Source organism: Beta vulgaris, chromosome 9 (genome assembly GCF_026745355.1).
Source record: "Beta vulgaris subsp. vulgaris cultivar EL10 chromosome 9, EL10.2, whole genome shotgun sequence".
Taxonomy (NCBI): domain Eukaryota; kingdom Viridiplantae; phylum Streptophyta; class Magnoliopsida; order Caryophyllales; family Amaranthaceae; genus Beta; species Beta vulgaris.
Genome location: NC_079210.1, coordinates 39,952,758 through 39,977,429, shown reverse-complemented (window position 1 = coordinate 39,977,429; position 24,672 = coordinate 39,952,758). Strand labels below are relative to the sequence as shown.

The 24,672-nt window shown below is 35.5% G+C and overlaps 1 protein-coding gene and 1 long non-coding RNA gene across 2 annotated transcripts; one reads left to right on the top strand and one right to left on the bottom strand.

Annotated features, from left to right (window-relative positions):
- Positions 1-1,712: 1,712 nt before the first annotated feature.
- LOC104903796 (uncharacterized) lies at positions 1,713-24,473 on the bottom strand. The gene is made up of 5 exons (XR_007269692.2): positions 24,336-24,473; positions 22,522-22,884; positions 21,410-22,297; positions 20,824-21,299; positions 1,713-2,475 (listed from the first exon to the last, which is right to left on the bottom strand). It is a non-coding gene; the product is annotated as an uncharacterized LOC104903796 (long non-coding RNA).
- Positions 18,822-22,298, top strand: LOC104903795 (E3 ubiquitin-protein ligase RING1). The gene has a single exon (XM_010691906.4). It carries the CDS (start codon positions 18,925-18,927, stop codon positions 19,969-19,971), a length of 1,047 nt encoding a protein of 348 aa, XP_010690208.2. The 5' UTR covers positions 18,822-18,924; the 3' UTR covers positions 19,972-22,298.
- Positions 24,474-24,672: the final 199 nt, after the last annotated feature.

Here is a 24,672-nt window from a genome sequence, read left to right as displayed (position 1 = left end):
TTCAGATGATATATCAACTACTTCCTCAGTATCTTTCCAAAATAAAATGGTGTTCATGCTACTAATCAGTATGTAAGGTAAAACTATATTATTGGTATACAGTCAGCAAGCTCTACAAGTCCTAGTCAGCAACAAGTTGGTCACAAGCAAGTTGGAGTGAGTTAGTTAGCTTCCAGCTGAAACTTTCTTAATTTATATTTTGATTGTAATAAAGAGCTGTAATTCTTCCTCGTATATATACTATGCTTCTTGTAATGATTCAATTCATTCAGAAATAATAAACACAGAAATCTTCATCTCTCTTTAATTTGCTCTCTACATTTATTTCTTCAAAGCTACGTTCATAATAAAATGATGAAATCTGACATTGTATCAAAGCGGATCAATTGATAGTCCAAAAACTTGATTAGGGTTTTCATATAATGCAAACTAGACCTACGAAATGAATTGGGTCTAAATGGACCTAAGATTTGGAATTGGAATGGACTAGGAATAGACTTGGATTGGACTTCACATAAAGATGCAAATGGGCCTAGATTTTGACATGAGCTAGACTTATATGAGCCTAAGATGATCGACTCTAATGTTAATAAATGCATGCACTCAAATTTAGATAGGCCTAATATGAACGCAAAATGGACTATAATGCATATGGGACTAAAATGAATGCAAGTGGATTGGATTTGGTTGATTGAAGATGTTTGGATTAGGATTAGAATTTTCGAAATTTCGTTTTTGAAAGAAACCCCTTTTTTTATATTTTTTTAGAAAAAGATGATAAATCTTGAAAATATTTTTTATAAATGTCTTGTATGATGATGATTCGTGAATGTTTTCGAAAAAGGTAGAATAAATATTGATGTAGGATTGATTTTGAAGAATGTAAGTTTTTCTTTTTTGAAATTGAATGTGATAAGGTAGAATTGATAAGGAAGATTAATTGGATAACAAGGAGAAGGTAACATGCATGACAATTCTTACTCTACAATGACCCCTTTCCTAGATGCACTTTTTTTAGGACAGACTCGACCGTGCATGAAAAGACTAATTTTTTTAATCAGGTGATACCCTTAGAATAACCATGCTTTTATGTGAATGCAGACGAACCAAACATAGGATTGACCACAACGACGACTAAGTCTGTGAAAATCATGCGACACATGAGTGGTGCGCCAGGCGCAACTTAATGCGCTTGGGCGCACTACTCCTCGACATTTTTTCAAGGATTAAGGTGAGGTTTTAGACAATTGACAATCTTTTATTTGTTTTTTAGACGCGATTTTAGGTACAAATAATGACAATTTGACAAGTTAATAACAAGTAAAATTGCAACCACAAGCAAATGTCATGTAATATGGATGCAAAAGTTCCAACCTAAAGTCCAGTTCTATGTTCGAAACTATGGTCAAGTTTAGGTTAAGTCTGATAGGATCCATGACTAAGATATTGATCATATGCTTCGTACCTCTACTTAAAGAGGTGGCCACGTGTAAGACGCACTTCAGTTCTCAAGTTAGGAACAAGAGAACAATGTCATGGTTGGTTAGGTTTGCTTATGACTAATATCCAACACTATCGCTCGGAAAGCTTTTAGGGTGGACAAAGCGCAAACCCTCCCCCCCCCCCCCCGGGGGGTGTGCCTCAGGCATACAACATGCGCTAATGAGGCAAGGTAGATTATCCTTATGGTGGCTTAAACAATAGTCATGCATATGCAAAGCTGTAATGTCATTCTAATGCATAAAAAGAGTATCACTAGTAGAATAAATGCTTATTGTTGCGGTCAATAAGTGCCCTATTGCGGCAGTTTTGGCCGCGCAGCAATTAAGGAGGCAGCAATATGTACTTAATATATTGCTGCAGTTTTAAACCGCAACAATATTTGAACATATTGCTGCGGTTTCTTGAGAAAACCGCAGCAATATGTATATTTTTCAATATTAAAAATACAGGTATATTGCTGCGAATTCTTCCCAAAACCGCAGCAATATACGCAGGGCAGGTAAAAAAAAAAATTATTACTCAAGGCGTAATACACTTATAATATAAACATTGGAGACTATTGCAGTACAATAACAACAAAAGTAACTAACCCAAACTGCCATTTATTCAATAAAAAATATTTTACAAACCCTAATTACAAAATATAAAAAAAAAATGAAAACAAATTAATGAGGACAAATTTAAAAAAAAAAAAGAAAAAAAAGAGGTATACAAAGATCTAAAATAAAACAGAAATATAGAGAATTAACAAAAAAATTAAAAATTAAAAAAAAGGAAAACATCATTGAATCTTGAAGCCGACGAACGCCGGTGCTGGAGACGACCGGAATGCAAACGAACCACCACTGGTACGAGGCGACCTTACACGCTGCTTCTCGCGATGAAGATATGGACGACCTTACGCTGCTTCTCACGACAGAGATATGGACAAGGCGAGGGAAGATGGCTGGAATTCGAGGCGACGCTTGAGATCTAAAGGCAACGAGGGTTGAAATTTTCGATGAGATCTAAAATCAGACGACGATGAGATCTGACGATGGGAAGCACGGCGGAGAGACGACTATTGCGATAATACATTGATATTCATATTACTAATTTAAAAGGCTACTAAACTAAGACTTACTTCCTCTGTTTTTTTATAGATGCTACATTTCTCTTAAATGAAAATGTCATAATAGATGTTACATACTATAAATGGATCCCTTTTCACCATAAAGATTTTTAAATACTATAAAAAAAAAATTGATCACCCCCCACTTTTTCTTTTAAAACTAGTATTTGGGCCCGGGCATTGCCCCGGGTTGGTATTGTTTTTTGAACTTGATACGCATTTTTTCCATTTTCATTAATATATATTAAGGAAAACTCAACATTTATAAGGTACAAATATGATAATGTGGACACTTAAAGCATGACTAAAATTTAGTTGAAATGGTAATTGTGTCACGTATAATAGGAAGAGGTCACGAAATCAAATCTTGTTGCAATTTTATTTTATTTTTGTTAATTGACATGACTTATGTAAATTAGACAATTCTAGTGGAGTAATAGAGGTGTCATGTGGCGTGCATATATTGTCAAGCACGCCTTTAATATATTTGTATAGATATCCATACTTTTTCCTTAACAAATGTTTTTTTATTCAAAAAGTGGTGGTCTCCCACTTTCACTTTCTACCTTTCTTAAAAACCCCTCACATTCACTATGTAGCATGTAATTCCGATTTTCGATATATCTCTAAGAGTGAAGCTGAGATCACAACATCTAAATAGTCAAGTTTCAGAATTCTGGGAAAAAAAATTAGACGATAAAAACCTTCTCTCTCTTCCACAATTCTCTCTGCCCCCAATAAACCCCAACTCAACCCCGCAAGTTCGTTGGTGGTCGACGGGTCACCGTCGAACCTGCTTTTAGTCTTTAGCGTGGTTTTTGTTCTGTTGTGTCATGTCTGCTTTTCCAATCGCGTTTAACCTCCCTCGTTTTCGTCGGTTTTCCCCTTCCACTGTGGTTGCATTGGCTTCCCTCCCCCTCCCTCGTTGTCGCGTTGGTCTCCCTCCCCCTTCCCCAATGTTAGTCTCTTTCCTCTCCCTTCCCCGTAGGTATGTCGATCCTCCTTTTCCCTTCCCTGCCCCGTTTGTGTCTGGCTCCCCTTTCCCCTCACCCCCCTTATTTTCTATCGGGCACCCCTTTCCCCTCCCCCCTATTTGTGTGAGACTCCCCTTTCCCCTGCCCCTCCCCTGTTTGTGTCGAGCTTCGCCTTTCCCCCTGGTCTTCAGGCTTCCCCTGCCCTTCCCCCCGGGCTTTCCTCCTAGTTATAAGATGTCAGTAATATGTGTGTTAAATCTCCAAGTCGTAGGAGTAAGTTATTTTGTTCGAGTTGCTAAAGTTATTATTCATGATTGGTTATGGCCATCGACAAGTGTTTATCAGTTGGGTAAAGAATGGTGGTTCAAGGTTGTAACAGCAAAATATGTAGTTTTTTGGGAATCAGTGATGCGGAAAAGGTGACTTAAGAGGATTGTGAGCGTGGACGAAGAGATGAAAGTTTTTCATGGTAGGGATTGTATTTTCCTAATTCGCAAACCGGATGTGTGTTCGAGAGCTCCAATTATTTAGCTTTCATTTTCTCTTGGCAATTATCTTTGTTGAACACTAGTTTTGATAATGACAAAGAAACAAAGGAACAAAGTAAGTAGTGAACTAATGAATTATTTAAGTGTATGGTGTATAAGGTATCAATGCAAGGAACTGGGAGAATACGAAGTCAATGAAGAAGTCAAAAGAGGATTTCAAAGGCTAAGTAAAGAAGTTTCTATGTTGATACTGGAGCAAGCATTGGATCAAGAATAATAGAAGCTAGGCGTTTTATTTTCTAGTTCCAATGTAAAGGAACAAAGAAAGAATGGTAAGGAACTGTGGCAGATATATTTGAGAATGAGCGTTTGTTCCTTTGTAAGGAACAAACTAAGTGGCACTTAGAAATATGTTAAAGGAACTGAATTAATAAAGGAACTAGACTTAGGCGTGAATTAGTGTAACGGTTAAAATGATAATGGAGTAAGTCATGCCTAGATTATAGGAAATTAGTTCTAATTTCAAATGATAAAATCAGTTTTAAAAAAGAAAATCTGTTTTGGAAAAGATTTTATTTTTCGGAAAATAAGAAAATAAATATCCGGTTGTTAGAAAGATTTTATTTCAAAGATATTATTTTCTTAAAGATTAAAATTCAGTTTAAAGATAAAAAGAGTTTATAAAAACTGATTTTCGGATAATGCTCAAGGAACTCCTATTTAGGAGTAATGGCTGCATTTTATCCACGTTCATTTATAGTTCATGGGATCATGGGACATGATGTAAAACGTGTTCCTTAGGGGAAGGAACATCATGGGTAAATGGATTAAAACGTGTACTCTAACATTAATCCCACGTTCTTCATGATTAACACTATAAATATAGAAGTCTAGATAAGTTCCAAATTGTGTCTGACTAAGTAATTAAGTGAGTTTAACTTATTAAGTGTCAGTGCCTTCATTCTCTCATAATAGCCATTTGTTCTTTGCCTTCTTACTCTAATTCCACTAAGCTTATTTCGATCAATTGTATTTTGGTTTTTGGGTAAGGGAACTTTGAGTGAAGTTCTGTAAGAGAAAGGCTTTGAGTGAAGCTTGTATGTGTAGAAAACTTCGAGTGAAGTTGAGAGGAACTGCTGTTAAGGGAACAGTGGTTCAGGAACTTGAGTTTAGGAACTCAAGGTGGCTCGAGTTAGAATTAGGTTGTAACAGAGTTGTTTGGCCTAATTAGTGAAAGTGTTGAGTTTAAAATCCCTAGTGGTCGAGGTTGTTTCTTCTTGTTGGGCCCAAGAAGTTTTTCCTCGTAAAAATCCCTTGTGTTCCTTTAGCTTGTTTATTCGTTTAAGTTTTAATTTCCGCAAAAAGTTACGTTTATTTCTACACCTACAATTCACCCCCCCTCTTGTAGTGTTCCTAGGGAAATAACAATTGGTATCAGAGCTAGAACTCACGTAAGATAGGAAACCCTATTGAAAAAGATCCAAGGAACAATGAATACCACCGAGAAACTTGAAGAAGGTTATTCCACTCAAAGGCCTCCTATGTTCAATGGGAAGTACTACAACTATTGGAAGAACCGCATGGAGATATTCATCAAGGCTGAAAACTATCAGGTATGGAGAGTCATTGAAGTTGGTGATTTCGAAGTCACAACTACAAATGACAAAAATGAGGTAACTCTTAAACCCCTCTCTGATTATGACAAATCTGATTTTGAAAAAATGGAAGTAAATGCCATGGCTATTATATATTGCATTGTGGACTTGGACCCCATGAACATAATAGGATCATGGGATGCAAATCCGCAAAGCAAATATGGGATTTACTAGAAGTAACCCACGAAGGAACTAATGAAGTTAAAAGATCGAAAATTGATTTACTTATGAATCAATATGAACTGTTCTGCATGAAATCCAAAGAAAGCATCCGAGACATGTTTACTCGTTTTACTAACATTATAAATGAGTTGGCTTCTCTTGGAAAGTTTATTTCATCTGAGGAACAGGTTCGAAAGGTTCTTAGGAGTCTTCCTAAGGACAGATGGATGGCTAAAGTCACTGCTCTTCAAGAAACAAAAGACTTCACTAAGTTCAACTTAGAACAGCTGGCAGGGTCACTTATGACTCATGAGCTTCACCTTGATACTGAATATGGTGAAAGCTCCAAATCAAAATCAATTGCTCTCAAAGCAGATGATGAAGATGATTCGGACTCTGAAGAAGAAGAAGCAGCCCTCATGGTTCGAAAATTTCGAAAGATGTACAGGAACATGAAGAATGGAAACTTCAAAGGTAAAACTAAGAAATTTTCTAACAAAGCTGCTTGTCATAAATGTGGAAGTACAGATCACTTCATCAAGAATGTCCTCTTTGGGAAAAGACAAAACCAAAGAAAGGAACAAGGAACGCTTTGCTGAAAGGAACAAAGAATCAAAAGCACCTTTCTCTAAGGCAAATGTGCGCAAAGCTATGATAGCTGCTTGGGGAGATTCAGAGACGGAAGAAGAAGAGGAACAACAACTGAAGAAACAGCAAACCTTTGCCTCATGGCAAACACTGACGAAAAAGAAGATGAAGAAAAAATTGAGGTAAGTCAACATGGACTTGAGTCAGAACTAGATGGTAAAACTAGGACTGAAATATATGATCTTCTTTATGATGCAATTCTTGAATGTAGAGATGAACGTGAAAAACGTGAACAAACGGAACAAGCCTTAAAGGTTTGCAAGGAACACATAGAATGGCTTAAGAAAATGAGAACAATGTTCGAAACAGATTTTTGATTTTTTGATAAAAACTTAAAAATCAAAGAATTTTATGAGAGTTTGAAAAATGAAAATTATCTAATTAATTTAGAGATTTCACACTTGAAGGAATTTGTCCCTGTTCTGAGTTCCTTTGATATAAGATCAACCCCTTTGAAAGGATACAGATCTGAGATTGAAAAAATAAATAAAGAGAAAAATATTTTAAAGGAACAGATCTGTAATCTTAAAAAGGAACTGGTTGTCGCAAGGAACAGAGGCAAAATCATGAAAGTTCCTAAGTGGATTGAGAAACCACAGACCAAAAGGAAGGAAGGTCTTGGTTTTGAAAACTACAAGAAAAGGAACAAGACAAAGAAATATGTTGATCTACCTAGTGATAAGTTCTGTATGTATTGTGGCAAGGTAGGTCATTACATAAATCAATGTCAATAAAATCTGAGATGATTGGGAAAAATGTGACAATAAGTAAGAAAAAATGGGTTGTCAAAACAAATCCTAGTCAAGAACAGGAACCCACGAAAGATGGGGTTCCTTCAACTAACAACTAGTTGATTTTTGCAGGTTGGAGTGAGGGGAACAACACTTGGTATCTCGATAGTGGTTGTTCCAAGCACATGACAGGAGACAAAACGAAGTTTCTCTCACTCACAACCTATGAAGGTGGCAGTGTAACATTTGGTGATAATAAGAAAGGTAACATGTTGCTATGGGTAAGGTCGGTAAGTCACCATTACACTCCATTGAAAATGTATTTTTAGTTGAAGGTCTAAAACATAATCTATTAAGCATTTCTCAATTCTGTGACAAAGGAAATACTGTAAAATTTGATAAAGAAAAATGCTTAATCATCAACATTAAAACTAAGAAGGTTATTGGAAGGAACAAGGAAAGGGAACACATACATTGTGGATCTAGACCTTGTTCCTCAAATCAATTTAACTTGTCTTAGTGTTATTGAAGATGATTCACTTCTATGGCACAAGCGTCTAGGACATGCTAGCTTTTCATTACTTGAGAAACTTAGATCAAAAGACCTTGTTTTAGGATTACCATCCATAAAATTTCATATTGATCAAGTTTGTGATGCATGTGCACGAGGTAAACAAGTAAGATCCTCTTTCAAATCTAAAACGATTGTAAGTACCACTAAACCATTAGAGTTAATTCATATGGACTTATGTGGACCCATGAGAATTCAAAGCAGAAGTGGAAAGAGGTATGTACTTGTGATTGTAGATGACTACTCTAGGTACACTTGGGTTATTTTTCTCTCTAGTAAAGATGAAACTTATGATGAGTTCCTTGTCTTTGCTAAAAGAGTTCAAAACCTAAGTGGACATAAAATAATGCACATTAGATCAGATCATGGCAAGGAATTCGAAAATTATAAATTTGATGACCTAAGCAGAGATAATGGCCTAGATCATAATTTTTCTGCCCCTAGAACACCACAACAAAATGGTGTTGTAGAAAGGAAAAATAGAACTTTGGAGGAAATGTCTAGAACCATGTTAATTGCTAGTGAACTTCCAAGGAACTTTTGGGCTGAAGCTGTTAATACTGCTTGTCACATAATTAATCGTGCCATGATGAGACCTATCATTAATAAAACTCCTTATGAACTTTACTTTGGAAAGAAACCAAACATCACCTATTTTAGAACATTTGGATGCAAATGTTATGTGCATAATAATGGAAAAGATAATCTTGGAAAATTTGATGCAAGGAGTGATGAAGCAACATTTTTAGGATACTCCTCACATAGTAAAGCTTATAGAGTATATAACAAGAGAACTATGTGTGTTGAAGAAAGCATTCATGTAATCTTTGATGAATCTGACAAACATAATCCAAGCATACAGGTTGATGACTATGAGATAGGGTTAGCACAACCTAGTCAAGGAACACAGATTCACAAGAAGAAGAAGAAGTGAAAGAGGAAAGGAACGAGGATTTGAAAATAATGACTTCGATGATATTCCTGTTCCTCAAGGAGGAGAAGATGCTCCTGTTCCTCTAAATGAAGGAACTGAGTCCACCGAGGCTAACAGAGGAACAACTGAGCAGAGTTCCTCATCAACTCAAGGAACTCATGAGGAACAACATGTTCCTATAAGAGAGTTTCAACCAAAACCTTGGAGATTACAAAAGTCACATCCTGTGGAACTCATAATCAGCGACATATCCAAAGGTACGCAAACTAGATCTCAGTTAAGGAACTTTTGTGCATTTCATGCGTTCCTATCAATGATGGAACCAAGAAATCATGAAGAAGCCTTAACTGACTCTGATTGGATTATTGCAATGCAAGCTGAATTAAATGAGTTTGAAAGAAACAAGGTATGGCATCTAGTTCCTTCATCAAACAACAAAAAGTAATTGGCTTAAAATGGGTGTTTAGAAACAAACTAGATGAATATGGAACCATTGTAAGAAACAAAGCTAGACTTGTAGTAAAAGGTTATAACCAACAAGAAGGAATTGATTATGAAGAAACCTTTGCTCCTGTAGCTAGATTAGAAGCCATTAGAATTTTAATTGCATTTGCTGCTTACATGGGATTCAAATTATATCAAATGGATGTTAAGTGTGCATTTTTAAATGGCTATCTAAACGAAGATGTATATGTTGAACAACCCCCTGGTTTCAAAATAATAATCTCCCAAATCATGTCTACAAGCTTGATAAAGCTCTTTATGGGTTAAAACAAGCACCTAGATCATGGTATGAGAGATTATCAAGTTCCTTTTAGAAACCACTTTAAAAGAGGAAAGGTTGATAAAACCTTGTTCCTAAAATCTAAAGGAACTGATATTTTGCTTGTTCAAATATATGTTGATGACATCATATTCGGAGCTACTAATGAAACATTGTGCAAAGAATTCTCAAGTCTCATGAGCAATGAATTTGAAATGAGTATGATGGGTGAGTTAAATTTCTTTCTTGGACTACAAATCAAACAAACTAAAAAGGTATAATTGTTCACCAACAAAAATACATAAAGGAACTATTAAAGAAATATGGCCTCGAAAATTCAAAGAAAATCACACTCCTATGGGAACTTCAACTAGATTAGATGAAGACTCCATAGGAACAAGTGTTGCTAAATAAAATATAGAGGAATGATTGGTTCACTTTTGTATCTAACTGCTAGTCGTCCAGACATAGCTTTCAGTGTTGGTTTGTGTGCTAGATTTCAAGCAAATCCAAAGGAGCTCACTCACTGCTGTGAAGAGAATTCTTAGATACTTAAAGGAACAGATGATCTTGGACTCTACTATCCAAGAAGTGATACATTCGAACTAAAAGGATATGCAGATGCAGATTATGCTGGAGATCTTGTAAATAGGAAAAGCACCTCAGGTATGGCACAATTCCTTGTCATAGTTTAGTTTCTTGGAGTACAAGAAACAAAACACAGTTGCTTTATCCACTGCTGAAGCAGAATATGTAGCTCTGCTGCATGTTGCTCTCAAATGCTTTGGATAAAACAACAACTTAGTGACTATGGAATAAACTTTGAATGTGTTCCTATTTATTGTGACAATACAAGTGCTATAGTATATCTAAAGATCCAGTGCATCATTCTAGAGTAAAGCATATACATATTAGACATCACTTTTTAAGAGAAAATGTTGAAAAAGGTTTGATTAAACTTGATTTTGTCAAACTGATTATCAGATTGCTGATATCCTAACTAAGCCTTTGCAAAGAGATAGATATGAAAAATTAAGGCTTGAGTTAGGTTTAATAAAAATTAAGTGATTGTTCCTATGTCAATTCCCCCATGTTTGAATCAATTTGAGTGACTTTGTGTGCTAAAAATAATTGTGTTTAATTGCCTAAGACCATTGCAAATTGGAATGTTGCAAAACATAAACATGAAGTCAAAGAAATCAAACGACTCACAAATGTCACATAATACTCCCCTTACTGTTCCTAAGGTCAAGAAACATGCATTATGAAGGAATTGATATGTAGCATTAGTTGTTCCTATAGCACAAGTTCCTTAGCATTTATTTTCTTTCAAAAATTAAAATTCATAAAAATCCGAAAAATCCGAAAAATCCCAAAAATAAGGGGAACCAGTTTAATTAAATCTTGGTTCTTTATTCTCTTTCTTCTTTTTTTCTTTTTATTTTTTTTATTTTTTGCTTTATTTCTTTCCCGCGTGTCATAATTACTATTACATGCAAAACTTCCTTCTTAATTCATCTAAGAAACCGTGTTCCTCTAAACCTTCATCTTCACCAAACCGAAACCTCATCACACCCTTTGATACTCCATAAAAACCTCCAAACCTTCACAAATCATGGCAAAAACTTCAAGAAACTCACCTTTTCCAACACCAAAAACAACCGACACTTCAAAAATGGAAATTTCTTCATCTCCAACTAAAACCCTTGAAACCGACATAATTCAAGAAAACCCCATAGAGGAACAGCAATTAGAATCTCCTAGAAGGAGCATGGAGAAGAAAATTGATTGGGGAAGATGATGGAAGAAGAAACCCCGGAACAATCTCAGGGGGAAGAAGAAGAAACTGCACTGTTCCTTCCAAAGGAACTGTTTCTTCGTCTTCCAAGAAACGGGTCGAACGAAGTGAATCTGGGTATGTTTGGGGTTTTGCGTCGATTTAGAATGGGCTAATAAAAATGAATTTCTAGAATTAACCTCCATTCTAAAGGAACAAGGCATGGAATTCTTGTTTGAATTCGCCTTTAATAATGCTCTTGTTCCTCTAGCTATGGATGAGTTTTGTGCAAATTTGTTAATACTAATGGAACTTGCACAACTGAGTTAGAGGAAAGAAAATAAGGTTTAATCAAGCAACTTTAAGCAAAGTATGGGAAGTTCCTTGCAAAGGAACTGATTTGTATTTTAAAAGGAAAGGAACTGTTTCCTTTCCGAATTTTCCTCAAGACAAAATCTTAGAATATTTTGGAGGAACAGCTGGCCAAAACAAACTTAACCATAACCTACTCTCTCCCCTTCACAAAGTACTGTTTAACTTGGTTTGGAGAGCACTCATTCCTCGAACTGAAAAGAGGAATGAAGTGGGTCTCTTGGATATGTGTTACATGTTTTGCTTGGACCACCACATACAAATCAATTTCCCTTCCCTCTTCATTCAACATTAACCACTGTATTGAGAAAAATTGTTATTGGTACGGTGCCTTGATAACTTCTTACTTCATCATTTGAAGTAAGACTTACGGTTGGACCACCATAGGATCAAACAAGGGAACATCTTGAATGAGAAGACCCTAAATGGACTTGGCTTGTCTGTCCAAGAAGGTGTTCTCATTCAAGGAAGAATGGCTTCCAGTTCCTCAGGAAAAAGAAAACTGCCCAACTGGACTTAGAAGAAGATAATGATGTAATCTTGGATAACCTGTTCCTAACCGGAGGAACCAAACCTAAGAGGCGCAAACACATTGCCACTAAGCCTAAACCCTCTGTTCCTCTTGAGAGTGAGAAAGAGCACTCGTCGAAAAATTGCTCCATGTTCCTGTTCCTTCCAACGAGGACTCTCCTTTAGTCCTTTCGGATAATGAGGAACAGGTACCCTACTCTCAAGGAACCACTCCCCACCATCTCCCAAACTCTCTGTTCCTTTCACAAAATACCCTCCATTTCACCTTCGTCCTTCTCTGTTCCTTCAGTTTTGAGCAGTTGAAGGATGAAATAAAAGGCCAAATCCTTTTGCTTCCACCTCCACAACTCTTCCACCCACACCACCATTTCTTCCTCCCATTTATCACCCTTCACCTTCTGTTTCCATTCCTGGAACAGATGAGCCTTCCACTCAAACCTCCAGTTCCTTCACAACATCCCCCATCTGCCTCTAGTTCCAAGGGTAAGGAACAGGAAATCCGGATGAACTAACTGGGTTAATGAAGTCTGCCTTCCTGCACAACATATGATAAAATTTTACAATCATCTTCATTGGACTTTGGATGCCAAAACTGATACTATGATAAGTCTTATGAAGAAATTGAGTGATACCGTGGTTGCGCAGCAAAAGAAGATGGACTATGGCTCGTCTTGGAGGAGCTGAAGGAACAGGTTGACTAATCATGGGGTGGTGATGAAAAATTGGAGGATGTGGTTGAAGAAGAAGTTGTAAGGAACACCATTCCCCTTCCCTTTCTTAGTTTCTTTTATTGTTGTTTTGTTGTTCCTGTTTCTTTCATCAAGGAACACAACTTTTGTTTCTTCCTTTTTCTTTTCTTTCTTTGTTTTGTTATGGAACAAGTGCTATATAATCAATGACTTTTGCTATATTGTCTATGTTTCAAATTTTGCATAATTTCTTCCTTGGAATGGCTAGTATTATGTGATTGATGTTTGAGCAAGTTTACTCTTTGATTTTCTAACTTAACCACTAATGGTGCTTGCATATTGGTCTTAAGGTGTTAAATCAATTCATCAATTCATGCAGAGTCTATTCTTTTTGAGGATGACAAAGGGGGAAAAGGATTTAAGGAACAAACTGTACATAAACTTAAAAAAATGAAAATTGAAAAAATTAAAAATTGGATAAGGTAAATGAAAAATCAAAAATAGGTTAAGGTAAATGAAAAATCAAAACTTCAGTTACTACATAATTGTGTTTTATTTTTCATTTTCTTCTTTATGTTTTTATTTTCATTCACTTATATTATTTGTTATTTTCCTTAGTTTGTACCTTTGTTGTCATCATCAAAAAGGGGGAAATTGTTGAACCCTAGTTTTGATAATGACAAAGAAACAAAGGAACAAACTAAGTAGTGAACTAATGAATTATTTAAGTGTATGGTGTTAAGGTATCAATGCAAGGAACTGGGAGAATACAAGTCAATGAAGAAGTCAAGAGAGGATTTCAAAGGCTAAGTAAAGAAGTTTCTATGTTGATACTGGAGCAAGCATTGGATCAAGAATAATAGAAGCTAGGCGTTTTATTTTCTAGTTCCAATGTAAAGGAACAAAGAAAGAATGGTAAGGAACTGTGGCAGATATTTGAGAATGAAGCGTTTGTTCCTTTGTAAGGAACAAACTAAGTGGCACTTAGCAAATATGTTAAAGGAACTGAACTAATAAAGGAACTAGACTTAGGCGTGATTAGTGTAACGGTTAAAAGATAATGGAGTAAGTCATGCCTAGATTATAGGAAATTAGTTATTTCTAATTTCAAATGATAAAATCAGTTTTAAAAAGAAAATCTGTTTTGGAAAAGATTTTATTTTTCGGAAAATAAGAAAATAAATATCCGGTTGTTAGAAAGATTTTATTCAAAGATATTATTTTCTTAAAGATTAAAATTCAGTTTAAAGATAAAAAGAGTTTATAAAAACTGATTTTCAGATAATGCTCAAGGAACTCCTATTTTTTAGGAGTAATGGCTGCATTTTATCCACGTTCATTTATAGTTCATGGGATCATGGGACATGATGTAAAACGTGTTCCTTAGGGGAAGGAACATCATGGGTAAATGGATTAAAACGTGTACTCTAACATTAATCCCACTTTCTTCATGAGAAGTCTAGATAAGTTCCAAATTGTGTCTGACTAAGTAATTAAGTGAGTTTAACTTATTAAGTGTCAGTGCCTTCATTCTCTCATAATAGCCATTTGTTCTTTGCCTTCTTACTCTAATTCCACTAAGCTTATTTCGATCAATTGTATTTTGGTTTTTGGGGTAAGGGAACTTTGAGTGAAGTTCTGTAAGAGAAAGGCTTTGAGTGAAGCTTGTATGTGTGAGAAAACTTCGAGTGAAGTTGAGAGGAACTGCTGTTAAGGGAACAGTGGTTCAGGAACTTGAGTTTAGGAACTCAAGGGGTGGCTCGAGTTAGAATTAGGTTGTAACAGAGTTGTTTGGCCTAATTAGTGAAAGTGTTGAGTTTAAAATCCCTAGTGGTCGAGGTTGTTTCTTCTTGTTGGGCCCAAGAAGTTTTTCCTCGTAAAAATCCCTTGTGTTCCTTTAGCTTGTTTATTCGTTTAAGTTTTAATTTCCGCAAAAAGTTACGTTTATTTCTACAACTACAATTCACCCCCCCTCTTGTAGTGTTCCTAGGGAAATAACAATCTTAATGGTCCTTGCCTTGACAAATTCAAATATGAAGGCAGTACCCCAGTTACATTTGTTGGTTTTCAGCACACCCACTCAACTGAGTTTCCAACCTAATGGAGAAACATGAAATACTTTCGAGAGAGAGAGAGAGAGAGAGAGAGAGAGAGAGAGAGAGAGAGAGAGAGACTAATGAGTCACCAAGGAACGTGACTCTTTAAAAGATCATGAGCATAGAATCCCAAGGAATAGCAGATTGTTAGGATTGCTCATGCGGCAAGATTCGGATCTCGTTGTGGTTGTTCGGATCTTGAACGACATTCGCTTCTTCTACCACTTCCATCAGACATCAGGTTTTTAACTCCACCATCACAAGCATTAACCAGCGACACCCTGCTTCACAAGCAACTCTGTATTGTTTTTGCTGATTTTTTTTAGATGGAATGTAAGATCTCATAAAGCCCTTTTAGTTTTGTTTGTTTGGTTTAGTTTTGGTTGTATTAGTATTAGACTGTATTTACTCTTCTAATTAATACATGTTTTCTCTTTGTCAAAATAAAATAGTCAAGTTTCAGCTTCTATTGTGTTATTTCCTCAGCTGAGAGTTCCATTAGTGATCTATCCAACTCTAAGTCCATGAAACACTTATAATATTTACCATTTTAAGAGTCGCTTAGCTACACATTTACTTCGTAGAAGTGGTAAATCTCAAAAACAGTTAATGAATTAGCGTTAAGTTAGATTAAATTTAGAAAACCCTAGCCTCCTCCTATCCCCTCTCTCCTAAAAAACCCTAATTATTTTCTTCTAGTTTGGGGTTGCCATCATCCTTTTGATGGTGGTAAGCCCCCAATTCTTCTTTTTCTTCTAGTTTTCATTGTTTTTGTTATTAATAATTTTTCATTCTCTCTCTTTTTGAGAGTTTTCTATCCAATTTTTGGGTTCTTTCTCTCCTTTTATAGGAGTTTGGAGTTTGATTTTATTCTCTTCCCACGTGGAAGTTTAAAAATTGGTATGAGAAATTATTCCTATTTGTTGAAGTTCAAGACCATCAACATCGAAGTATTGGAAATTCGAATGCGGTCAACATGGTTAGATCAAGAATTTTCTTCCCCAAACTATGTCAAAATGATAGACTTCCCCCATCAATAGTTGTGCGATCCAGCAAATACAAGGGGGTTACGTTGTATTGCTCGATCTGATTCATTGTAGTTTATTTGAAGACAAATTTGATTTGATCTTGTCTGATTATGTCTTGTTTTTCTTTAATACTTATTGTAGATGATGTCTGGTCATCAATTAATGAAATTTCTCTTTAAAAAAAAGTTATATTAAACTTGAAGTTGTGTGCTTAGTAGTAATGTCTTTTAGGATACTATTAGTTTGACTCTAGGAAAAAGCATTCGAAAAAGAAAATATTTCAATTCATATCATCATATGAGACCATATATATAAAACAGCCTACATAGTTAATTAGGCCTAATATGATACCAAAAAATAACGAACCTAATTAAAGTTGATGGCATCAATTTATCCAAAAAAACAATATACATATATTTCATATCGTCATTTCATATTGACTTCCCATATAAAACCAATGATAACTAGCTACTATATTATGCATCAAAGTAGATTGAAAATCTTTGTTGCAAACGCATGCAAGATAGTGACAAATTAATTAAGAACCGTCCCAAATTAACTACTCTTTATCATTTTCTACTTTGAACAAAAAATAATCCACAACGTAATTGTCACGAACAATAAGCTGATCTCATTCGCTCATACATTAATTCGCCATAAAGCCAGCTTGACATGAACTGTTTCATAGATTGGCAAGATTTTTTTTTTTTAATATTTGGGGCTTTTAGTTAGTGCTTTATTTGTTCATTGTTTTTTGGCTTTTTGTCTTATGACATTATATACATTATTTGATTAGGTAAAGTAAAATTTTCAAAATTTTGCATGCTGAAAAGCGTTACTATCAAATTTTAATAGATTCATATGAAGATACTAGTATATGGTAGTATCATCTCAAGTTCACAAGCAAGATATTTTTCCCAATTTGGCTCGTTATTTATAAAGTCCAAATGTTTGAATTAAAAAAAAAAAAAAGAGTCCAAATCTAAATATAAATTTAACACTACGACAGTTCAAACGTGTTCGCTTATGTATGTAAGTAATGTAACTGTGATCTTATTGAATAACATTTAGGGGACATTTGGTTCATATAGTGATATGGGTTTGAAATCATAAATGAAATCAAGGTGGTATAGGTTTGGAACTTGATACTTAATACCACGTGTTTGGTTTTATTTGGGAATCAAACTTTTACTTCTATTTAATACCTAGAGGTATTGGTATGAGTCAAACCCACCTGCCCTCTGGATTTCTAAACCCCATACCTTGTGGTTTGAGTATGGGTTTTAAATCTATCAAATTATTAAACAAACACTATGTATGAATTTTGCTTATCTTAAACTCATACCTCATACCAAAATCATATGAACCAAACACTCCCTCAAAATTGATTTAATCAAAATAAACAAGAACAATGTTGATTTTATTTTTTTCGTTTACCGATTTCCTGACGATTAAGAAAAGTGTTAATTGTAAAACATAGAAAATAAAAATATACAGAATTTATAAGTAGTTTTAAAAACTATAATTCAGGAAGGCGTTTTAGCAATCAGCGGTCAATTAGTCAAACAATATGTACTAAAGCTACTATAGAGGTAGAAAGTTAATTAGTTATATATCTATAAAAATTTACTTAAGTATATATAAATAATTACAAAAGGATAATAAAAAGTTGGGATAAAAAATGACAAAGGTCAAGTGAAGATCTGGAAAGGGGTTTAGAACTTGTTGGACCTCTAGTGAGTGGCCCTGTGCACGAGCAGCCCAGAGAAAATTCATCTAACCACGGATTATCAAAAGGGGGCCCAAAAAAAACTAATTATCATTTCTTAAAATGTCATATAGACTCGATCTCTATAATAAACAATTATTAATTATGCAATATCATAGGGCAACGAATACATTAGACATACTTAAGAAAATTTAAGTATTCTTTTTTTTATTTGGGGCTCTTTTCCAAAACCTCGTGGTAAGAAGAATTTCTTCTGGGCTTACCCTCGCATAGGGTCACTCACCTAGAGGCCCAACAAGCCCCAATCCCATAGTATCAATTGTTAGTAGGCTACGGCTTTCCCAATCAGTTTGAAAATTATCTAACAACATTGAAATTTTTGTTTACCAAGATTTGAATATCTCCCATGTGGGAGATAGGAAGCCATATCATTGGACCTATGTATTTAATTATTCTTATATAAAAGCACTATGTTTGAATATAACCAATGATATATTGGCCTAGTGGTTAAGATTGTAGTGTTGTGAACGATAAATTACATATTCGAATCCCCCCTCCCCTTCTTTATACTCTGTACTACCTTCGTGACTCAAATGGACAAAAAAAACTATATTTGAATATACAAATACTAGGATCATAAATGCTACTCCCTCGATCCCTCCTTTTCTTTTTAATCTACATAGTTTCATTTTTGGTATGTTTTTTTTAAGTCTACACACTGTTATTTTTTCTATTTTTAGTATCATATCTCATCTACTTTCCCCTTTTTTTCATCTGTGTTATCCACTTTTTAATATTTTAACCCACTTTTTAATTTATCTCTCTTAATTATCAATTTCCCCCTCCATCTTTTCAATTTCTATCTCATACTTTTGTAATTTCTCCTCCATTCTCGTCCAAATTAGGGTGAGTATTATTATGAAATCATAAATACTAGTACATCATATATGGACTATGGTTGCCGACCTCCCGTGTATGGAACGTCTATCTAATTGACTTACCCTATAAAGTCAACAGTCAACCAACCCCCCTCTCTTTTCTCTTCTATTCCCATTTCTCCCTTTACAAATAATCTTCCTCCAAACATTTTCCACCACTTCACTTTTCTCATCAAAAACTCAAAACATTTCTCTCTCTCTCACACACAAACACACACACTTCCATGGCTTCTCTACACACACACAGAAAACTCTTACTTGCAAACTTAAACTCCACCACTACAACTAATCCAACAGTCCAAACATGCCTTTATTTTTGCAACACCCCAAAAAACAACACTTTACCCTACTCAGGCTTCTGCCCTCAGGCATGTTTGGCTATCTGTCCTTCCATTTGTCAATTCCCTCTCTCTAATCTCCCTTTACACCAAGACTTTCCCCCTTCAAAACCAAACAAGTCTCACAATCTCTCTCCTCTTCTCATCACTATGCTTATTCTTTTAGCCACAACTTTCCTCTTAATATCCTTCTATGTCCTCTACACCAAACTTTACTTCCATTTTTACGCACAAAATAGTAATTCTTTTCTCCAAACAAGGACTATAACTAGAAGAAGAAGAGAAAGGATAGGAAGTGATTCCATGTATGAGGAACATGGGAGTAGGGTGGTGTTTCACCCCTTTTGGTACATCTCCACCGTTGGTCTCCCTTCCACGGCGATCGAGGCGATCGCCGTCCATAAGTATGTAAAGGGGATGGAAGAGACAGATTGTGCGGTGTGTTTGGCGGAGTTTGAACAAGGTGATGACTTGAGAGTTTTGCCTAAGTGTAATCATGCCTTTCATATACCTTGTATTGATACTTGGCTTTCTTCACATACTACGTGCCCACTTTGTCGTGCTCCCATTATACCTCATGATCATCAAAATCGTGATCGTGATCGCGTTCGAGATGAGAATACATCATCTTCCTTGGCATCTATGGAGGAATCGTCAGATGATAATAATCCCCCTGCTGAGGTCTTGAGGATTAATATTATAAGTGGGGGGGAGAGAGTTGAGAATGATAATAACAATAATGATTTGGAGGGATGTTCTATAGAAAATATTCCAAGTAAAGATCAAGATAATTTGGGGGAAATTAAGAAAGGAAGTTGTTCACAAAGATGGTCTTTAGAAAGAGGGGCAGCTAATTTGTTGAGTAGGTCACTTTCTTGCAGTGAGAAGATTTTTTCATCTAGTTCTAATATTAAATCAAGTCCAAATTCATAGTATCCATATGAAATTCTGAATCCACAAAATAAGTGAAGGACTATATTGGTAAACTCATTGGATGTGAGTCTTATTCGAAAGAACAAGTTCTCCGTTTAACCTTTTTTCTCCTCATACCAACACCACAAAATCTTGTCAACATCTTCTTCTTTCTTGCAATTATTGCGTAATCAAAGATCATCCTATGTCATCCATGATCTTGGGCCAATAAGAAGAGATTGTACTAGCAAAACGACACTCCGAATTGCAACCCATCCTAATATCGGTCCGTAATTGGTGAGCACCACTAATAATGTGTGATATACCCTTGTGAACCTACCCCAATTAGTTAGGGATTTTTGTGAATGATGAAGATGGGGTTGGATAATATGTGAAAGGTAGGAAAACTCTTATGAAGAAAGAGTGGTTTTGATGTTAATGTTATGGTGGGTGAAACAGAAGTACAAAATTTTCTTGCAAGTTTGAGGAGACTAAAGAATTAGGTAATACAGTTCTATCTTATGATTTGACATTTGAGTATGATGTTTTGATATGTGCTCTAACTTAGTCTCAATACAAAATTGTTATTGTGCAATGCAGAATCAATTATGTTTCCTTATTAAATACTGTAATAGTATACACTAATCATATTTTGATGCTCTATGTGCATGAATCCATTGTACCAACGCTGTCAATAATTTGGCATTAGGAGGAATAGTATGGCAATTATATTCAGAACTACTCACAAAAAACTTTGTAAAATCACACCAAAATGGCATAAGATAACACAAAATTCATCATGTACATAGTTTTTAATTGAATATAAATTGACATGTCAGAATTAGTAATTTTAAGTGCAAGGCAAAAAAATACCTTAAAAAAAAATGTGCAAGGCAGAAACTCCATCAACTTGGTGGTGTCTTAAGAAAAATTGTTGAGAGCACTTCCAGATACTCTTAAAGAGCGCATACAGATGCAAGAATAATCCCATCAAACGTTGTTGAGCTATTCCATAAGGTCACATACTCTGTATGAGAAACGTTATAAACTAAAAGATCGTGGCTTTATATTCCAATGTGGGGGACAAACATAATAGTCACACTTCCACTTAACACACACCATTAATTGGTCTCTACTCTAATGAATGCACATAAATAGATTAGCAAAAGATACCTCGTTAAGTACAAACTACGAAACCAGATCTCTGATTTCGTTGCTTTAATCACAAATAGCAGGCCTGTTATGGTGCTTGCAGTAGTGTTAGGCCTGGATCAACCAAACTCTGGAGTCTGGACTAGAGGAAACAATTTGAGCTTTGATCAAACAACAGACTTAGCTCGCAGTACTCCCTGACCACATCAGTTAGGTAGTAAATGGAGCAATCTTTTGGGGACAAACTCAAAAGAAAGTTTGTAAAATCTTATGGGGACTGAGGGGGTATGATTCTATGCACTCTTACCTTGCTAGTCCAGGTTAGAACATATGTACACGGACATGTAAGAGGGTGCTCATGGTCCGACACTTGGCAGACAATAAACTGACATTGAAATCTTCCAGTCTGATATCTTACTTCAACAGCTTCTCCAGGAGTTCCAAACAACCACCTCAGGTGGGTATAGACAAGGATCGTTCAATCATCTTTCAGCAAATAATGGTAAATGTACTCTAAAATGCAGTAATTTCTTCTCTTCTATCTACAAAAACATTCTCTCAAGCACCCATACTGAACTTAAAATTCTATACACAAGATTATGTTGGCTAAGATTGGACGCACTAAACTGTGTCCACAATCCACATTCACAAAGCAACTGTGATGTTACTCTCTTCTTGTAGTTGAAGGCTTGAAGCAAAATACATAATCAACTAAAATCTATCACATAAGTCAAGTTAATGAATATGTTTATTACCATTCAAACAACACATACTATGAGTTTCTCTTTTGAGCACTGCAAGACAGTAGTTATGTGGCTGCAGGCCTCCTTGGAAGGGAGAATTTCTATTCAGCACGGTGAATGGTGTCATGTAGGCTGCTACACTACATGTTGAGTGTTGAACGTAAAGGAGCAAGATGAATGGAGAATTTTTATTGGGCACCAAAAGAAAATTATATTTTCTTAAGAAAAAAAAAAGTAACTTAAACCAGATGATAGAAATATTCTCAAACACAAAATATGATATTACCTTCATTGCATGATTTATAAACTTGACGGCATCTGCCATAGTGATATGCTCCTTCACAACTTACAGTTGTGGTAATTTCTGTACTGAAGGTCTTAAAATTGTCTCACTAAATAACCTTTTCATGATCAAACATATCTACAGCGAGATCTGTAACTTCCCCATGGACCTGTCATCAAACACAGAAGAATATCGGTCTTAAAAGGTTCTCACGTTATCCATAGCTCATAGAGGGAGAGAGGGGCAGAGAGTCAAATCATAAATCAGTCATGTGAGATTAGAACTGAATTTCTTTCATTTGCTTAACAGGACACCTAATGATGATTAGGAACCAAAATTTGATGAGAGGAAGACACCACTAAACCCTGCATTTATTCATATTAGACAACTTACCAACAAAGGCATATTTTGATCAGCCATCTCTTTGAGCACAGGCAAACACTTTCCGAGAAGATCAGTGACACCATCCTGTGAGTTAGTTGTTGCACCAGCACGATACAATTTGATAGCATAAACCATCCCATTATCTCCGATCAAAAAAATTGAAAATACCAATCTAAACAGAATAACATTCAACGATTATCATCTCAACACCCCCCCACCCCCCCAATGGATATGGAGAAGGCTCCTAATTGTAGTTACAAGAACAGTTGCCCTTGTGAAATGTAAGAAGTTGTTGGTTAATTGAATATGAGTTCAGAAGCATTTCTAATTTCGCAACAGTTAATGCCAAAAACACCTCCCATGATTGAACACCTAGAACCAAATCAAACAAAATATATCATCAGATGCCGAACACAAAAAGGATGTATAAGAATAGAGAAATGTATGGCATAAGGGACAAATATGCAAAGGGATCATAGACTGAACAACAAACAGTGGACTTATGAAACAAGGATCAGTCACAACAATGAACATCAAGTTTGGACTTACTAGCAAGCATGATCTCATTAATTAAAATCGCTATTAGCAAGAACTACTTTCATACTTGACTCTTTGTAAGCAATAGCAGAAGCTGTAATAGTAATAGGAGGTCTTAGGATTGGGATAACAACTGCCCTTCCAAAATGTATTGCACTGCACTAGAGAAGGCTACATCACAATTTATAAATAACCCACGAAATTAATTCCCGTACAGAATGATAATTTTTCCTCTCATTACGTACCTGTAAGGACCAGCTGCAGCAAGAAGCTCTCCATCACAGAGATGAAGATGCCAATCATCGGGGGCATTATAGTTAGTTCCATCTTTGTAGCTTCAGGAGCGTTTGGTATGATTAATGGAAACGGAATGGAAATGATTTGGATAAGGAGGGGAAATGGAAATAATAATTGTTACCTTTAATAGTTGTTTGGTATCCTAGTGGAATGGAAACAATTGAGAGATTTATGATTAAGGAAGGAAACATGATTTGTTTCCACTAGTTTGACAAGGGTAACAAATGGGGGATTGTGAATCCCTCCGAAAACGGTTTTTGTTACTTAACACTCATAACAAACAATTAGAAATAGAAATGCTTATTTGAATACGGTTCCTATATCAAATTTTTCTATACCGAACACCCTCTTAATGTTTAACTCGTTATACGATTCAATCCTTGGAATAGGAAAATTTGATAGCTCTTATTAATTGAAGTTACTAGGCAATGCTTCATTTGATTCAGTTTGAAAAACACAAAATGTTTCTCAGACTCGGATACTCATGTTAGACATGATTACGTGTCCAAATGTGTGACTCGGCTATTATATGAAAAATTTCCACGATTTTGGGCCGAAGTGTCAAAGTGTCTAGTCCATGAGGGAAAGTCGACGATCCGACATTGGCAGTTGAGGTCAAATGAAGAGTCCGAGTAACATTTACAAATTACACAGCACCTAATCCTAAAGGGGAATGGGAGTATGATTGCTGACATGAAATTATCTTTGATATTCATAAAGATAGATAGCAACAAACATGGTGAAAAGTAACAGCAATTGATCATTTAATCAACGAAAATCAAGAAAACAACCCAGTAATCTTAACGCTGAAACAGTATCGGTGATGTTTCAAGATGAAGTTTATTCAAAAATGGGAATTGAATTTGAATACTGACTTGTTAATCGTTGATAACCGGGAAAAAGGGGTCCAAGGGAAATGTGATTTAAGCCAAAATTTGTCAAGTTACGATGAAATAAATCAAAAGCGAAGAACTTGATGTTAACCGTACCTCTTATTTGCTAGAACTGTGATATGAAAGCTTGAAAAACTGAAGGATGTGAATCGTGTGATGTTAATCCTATAGTATGTGGAGCTTGCGTTAGACTGTGAGAGATCAGTTCAAACTTGACAAGAAAGACTGAAAAGAGTCAATAGGAGTAAGACTTACCAATCAAAGCTAATATTCAAGAGCAACTTCAATAGTTAGCTAAAACAATACTTGGCTAAAGATGCCACATCATTTTCCTTAGCTAATTCTATCTTTAGCCAACTTCCCCTTTAGTGGTTTAGTTAAACTATTTTGTTGCTTAGGTAGGTCCCACAATCACTTTTTCTTTTTTTTTAAT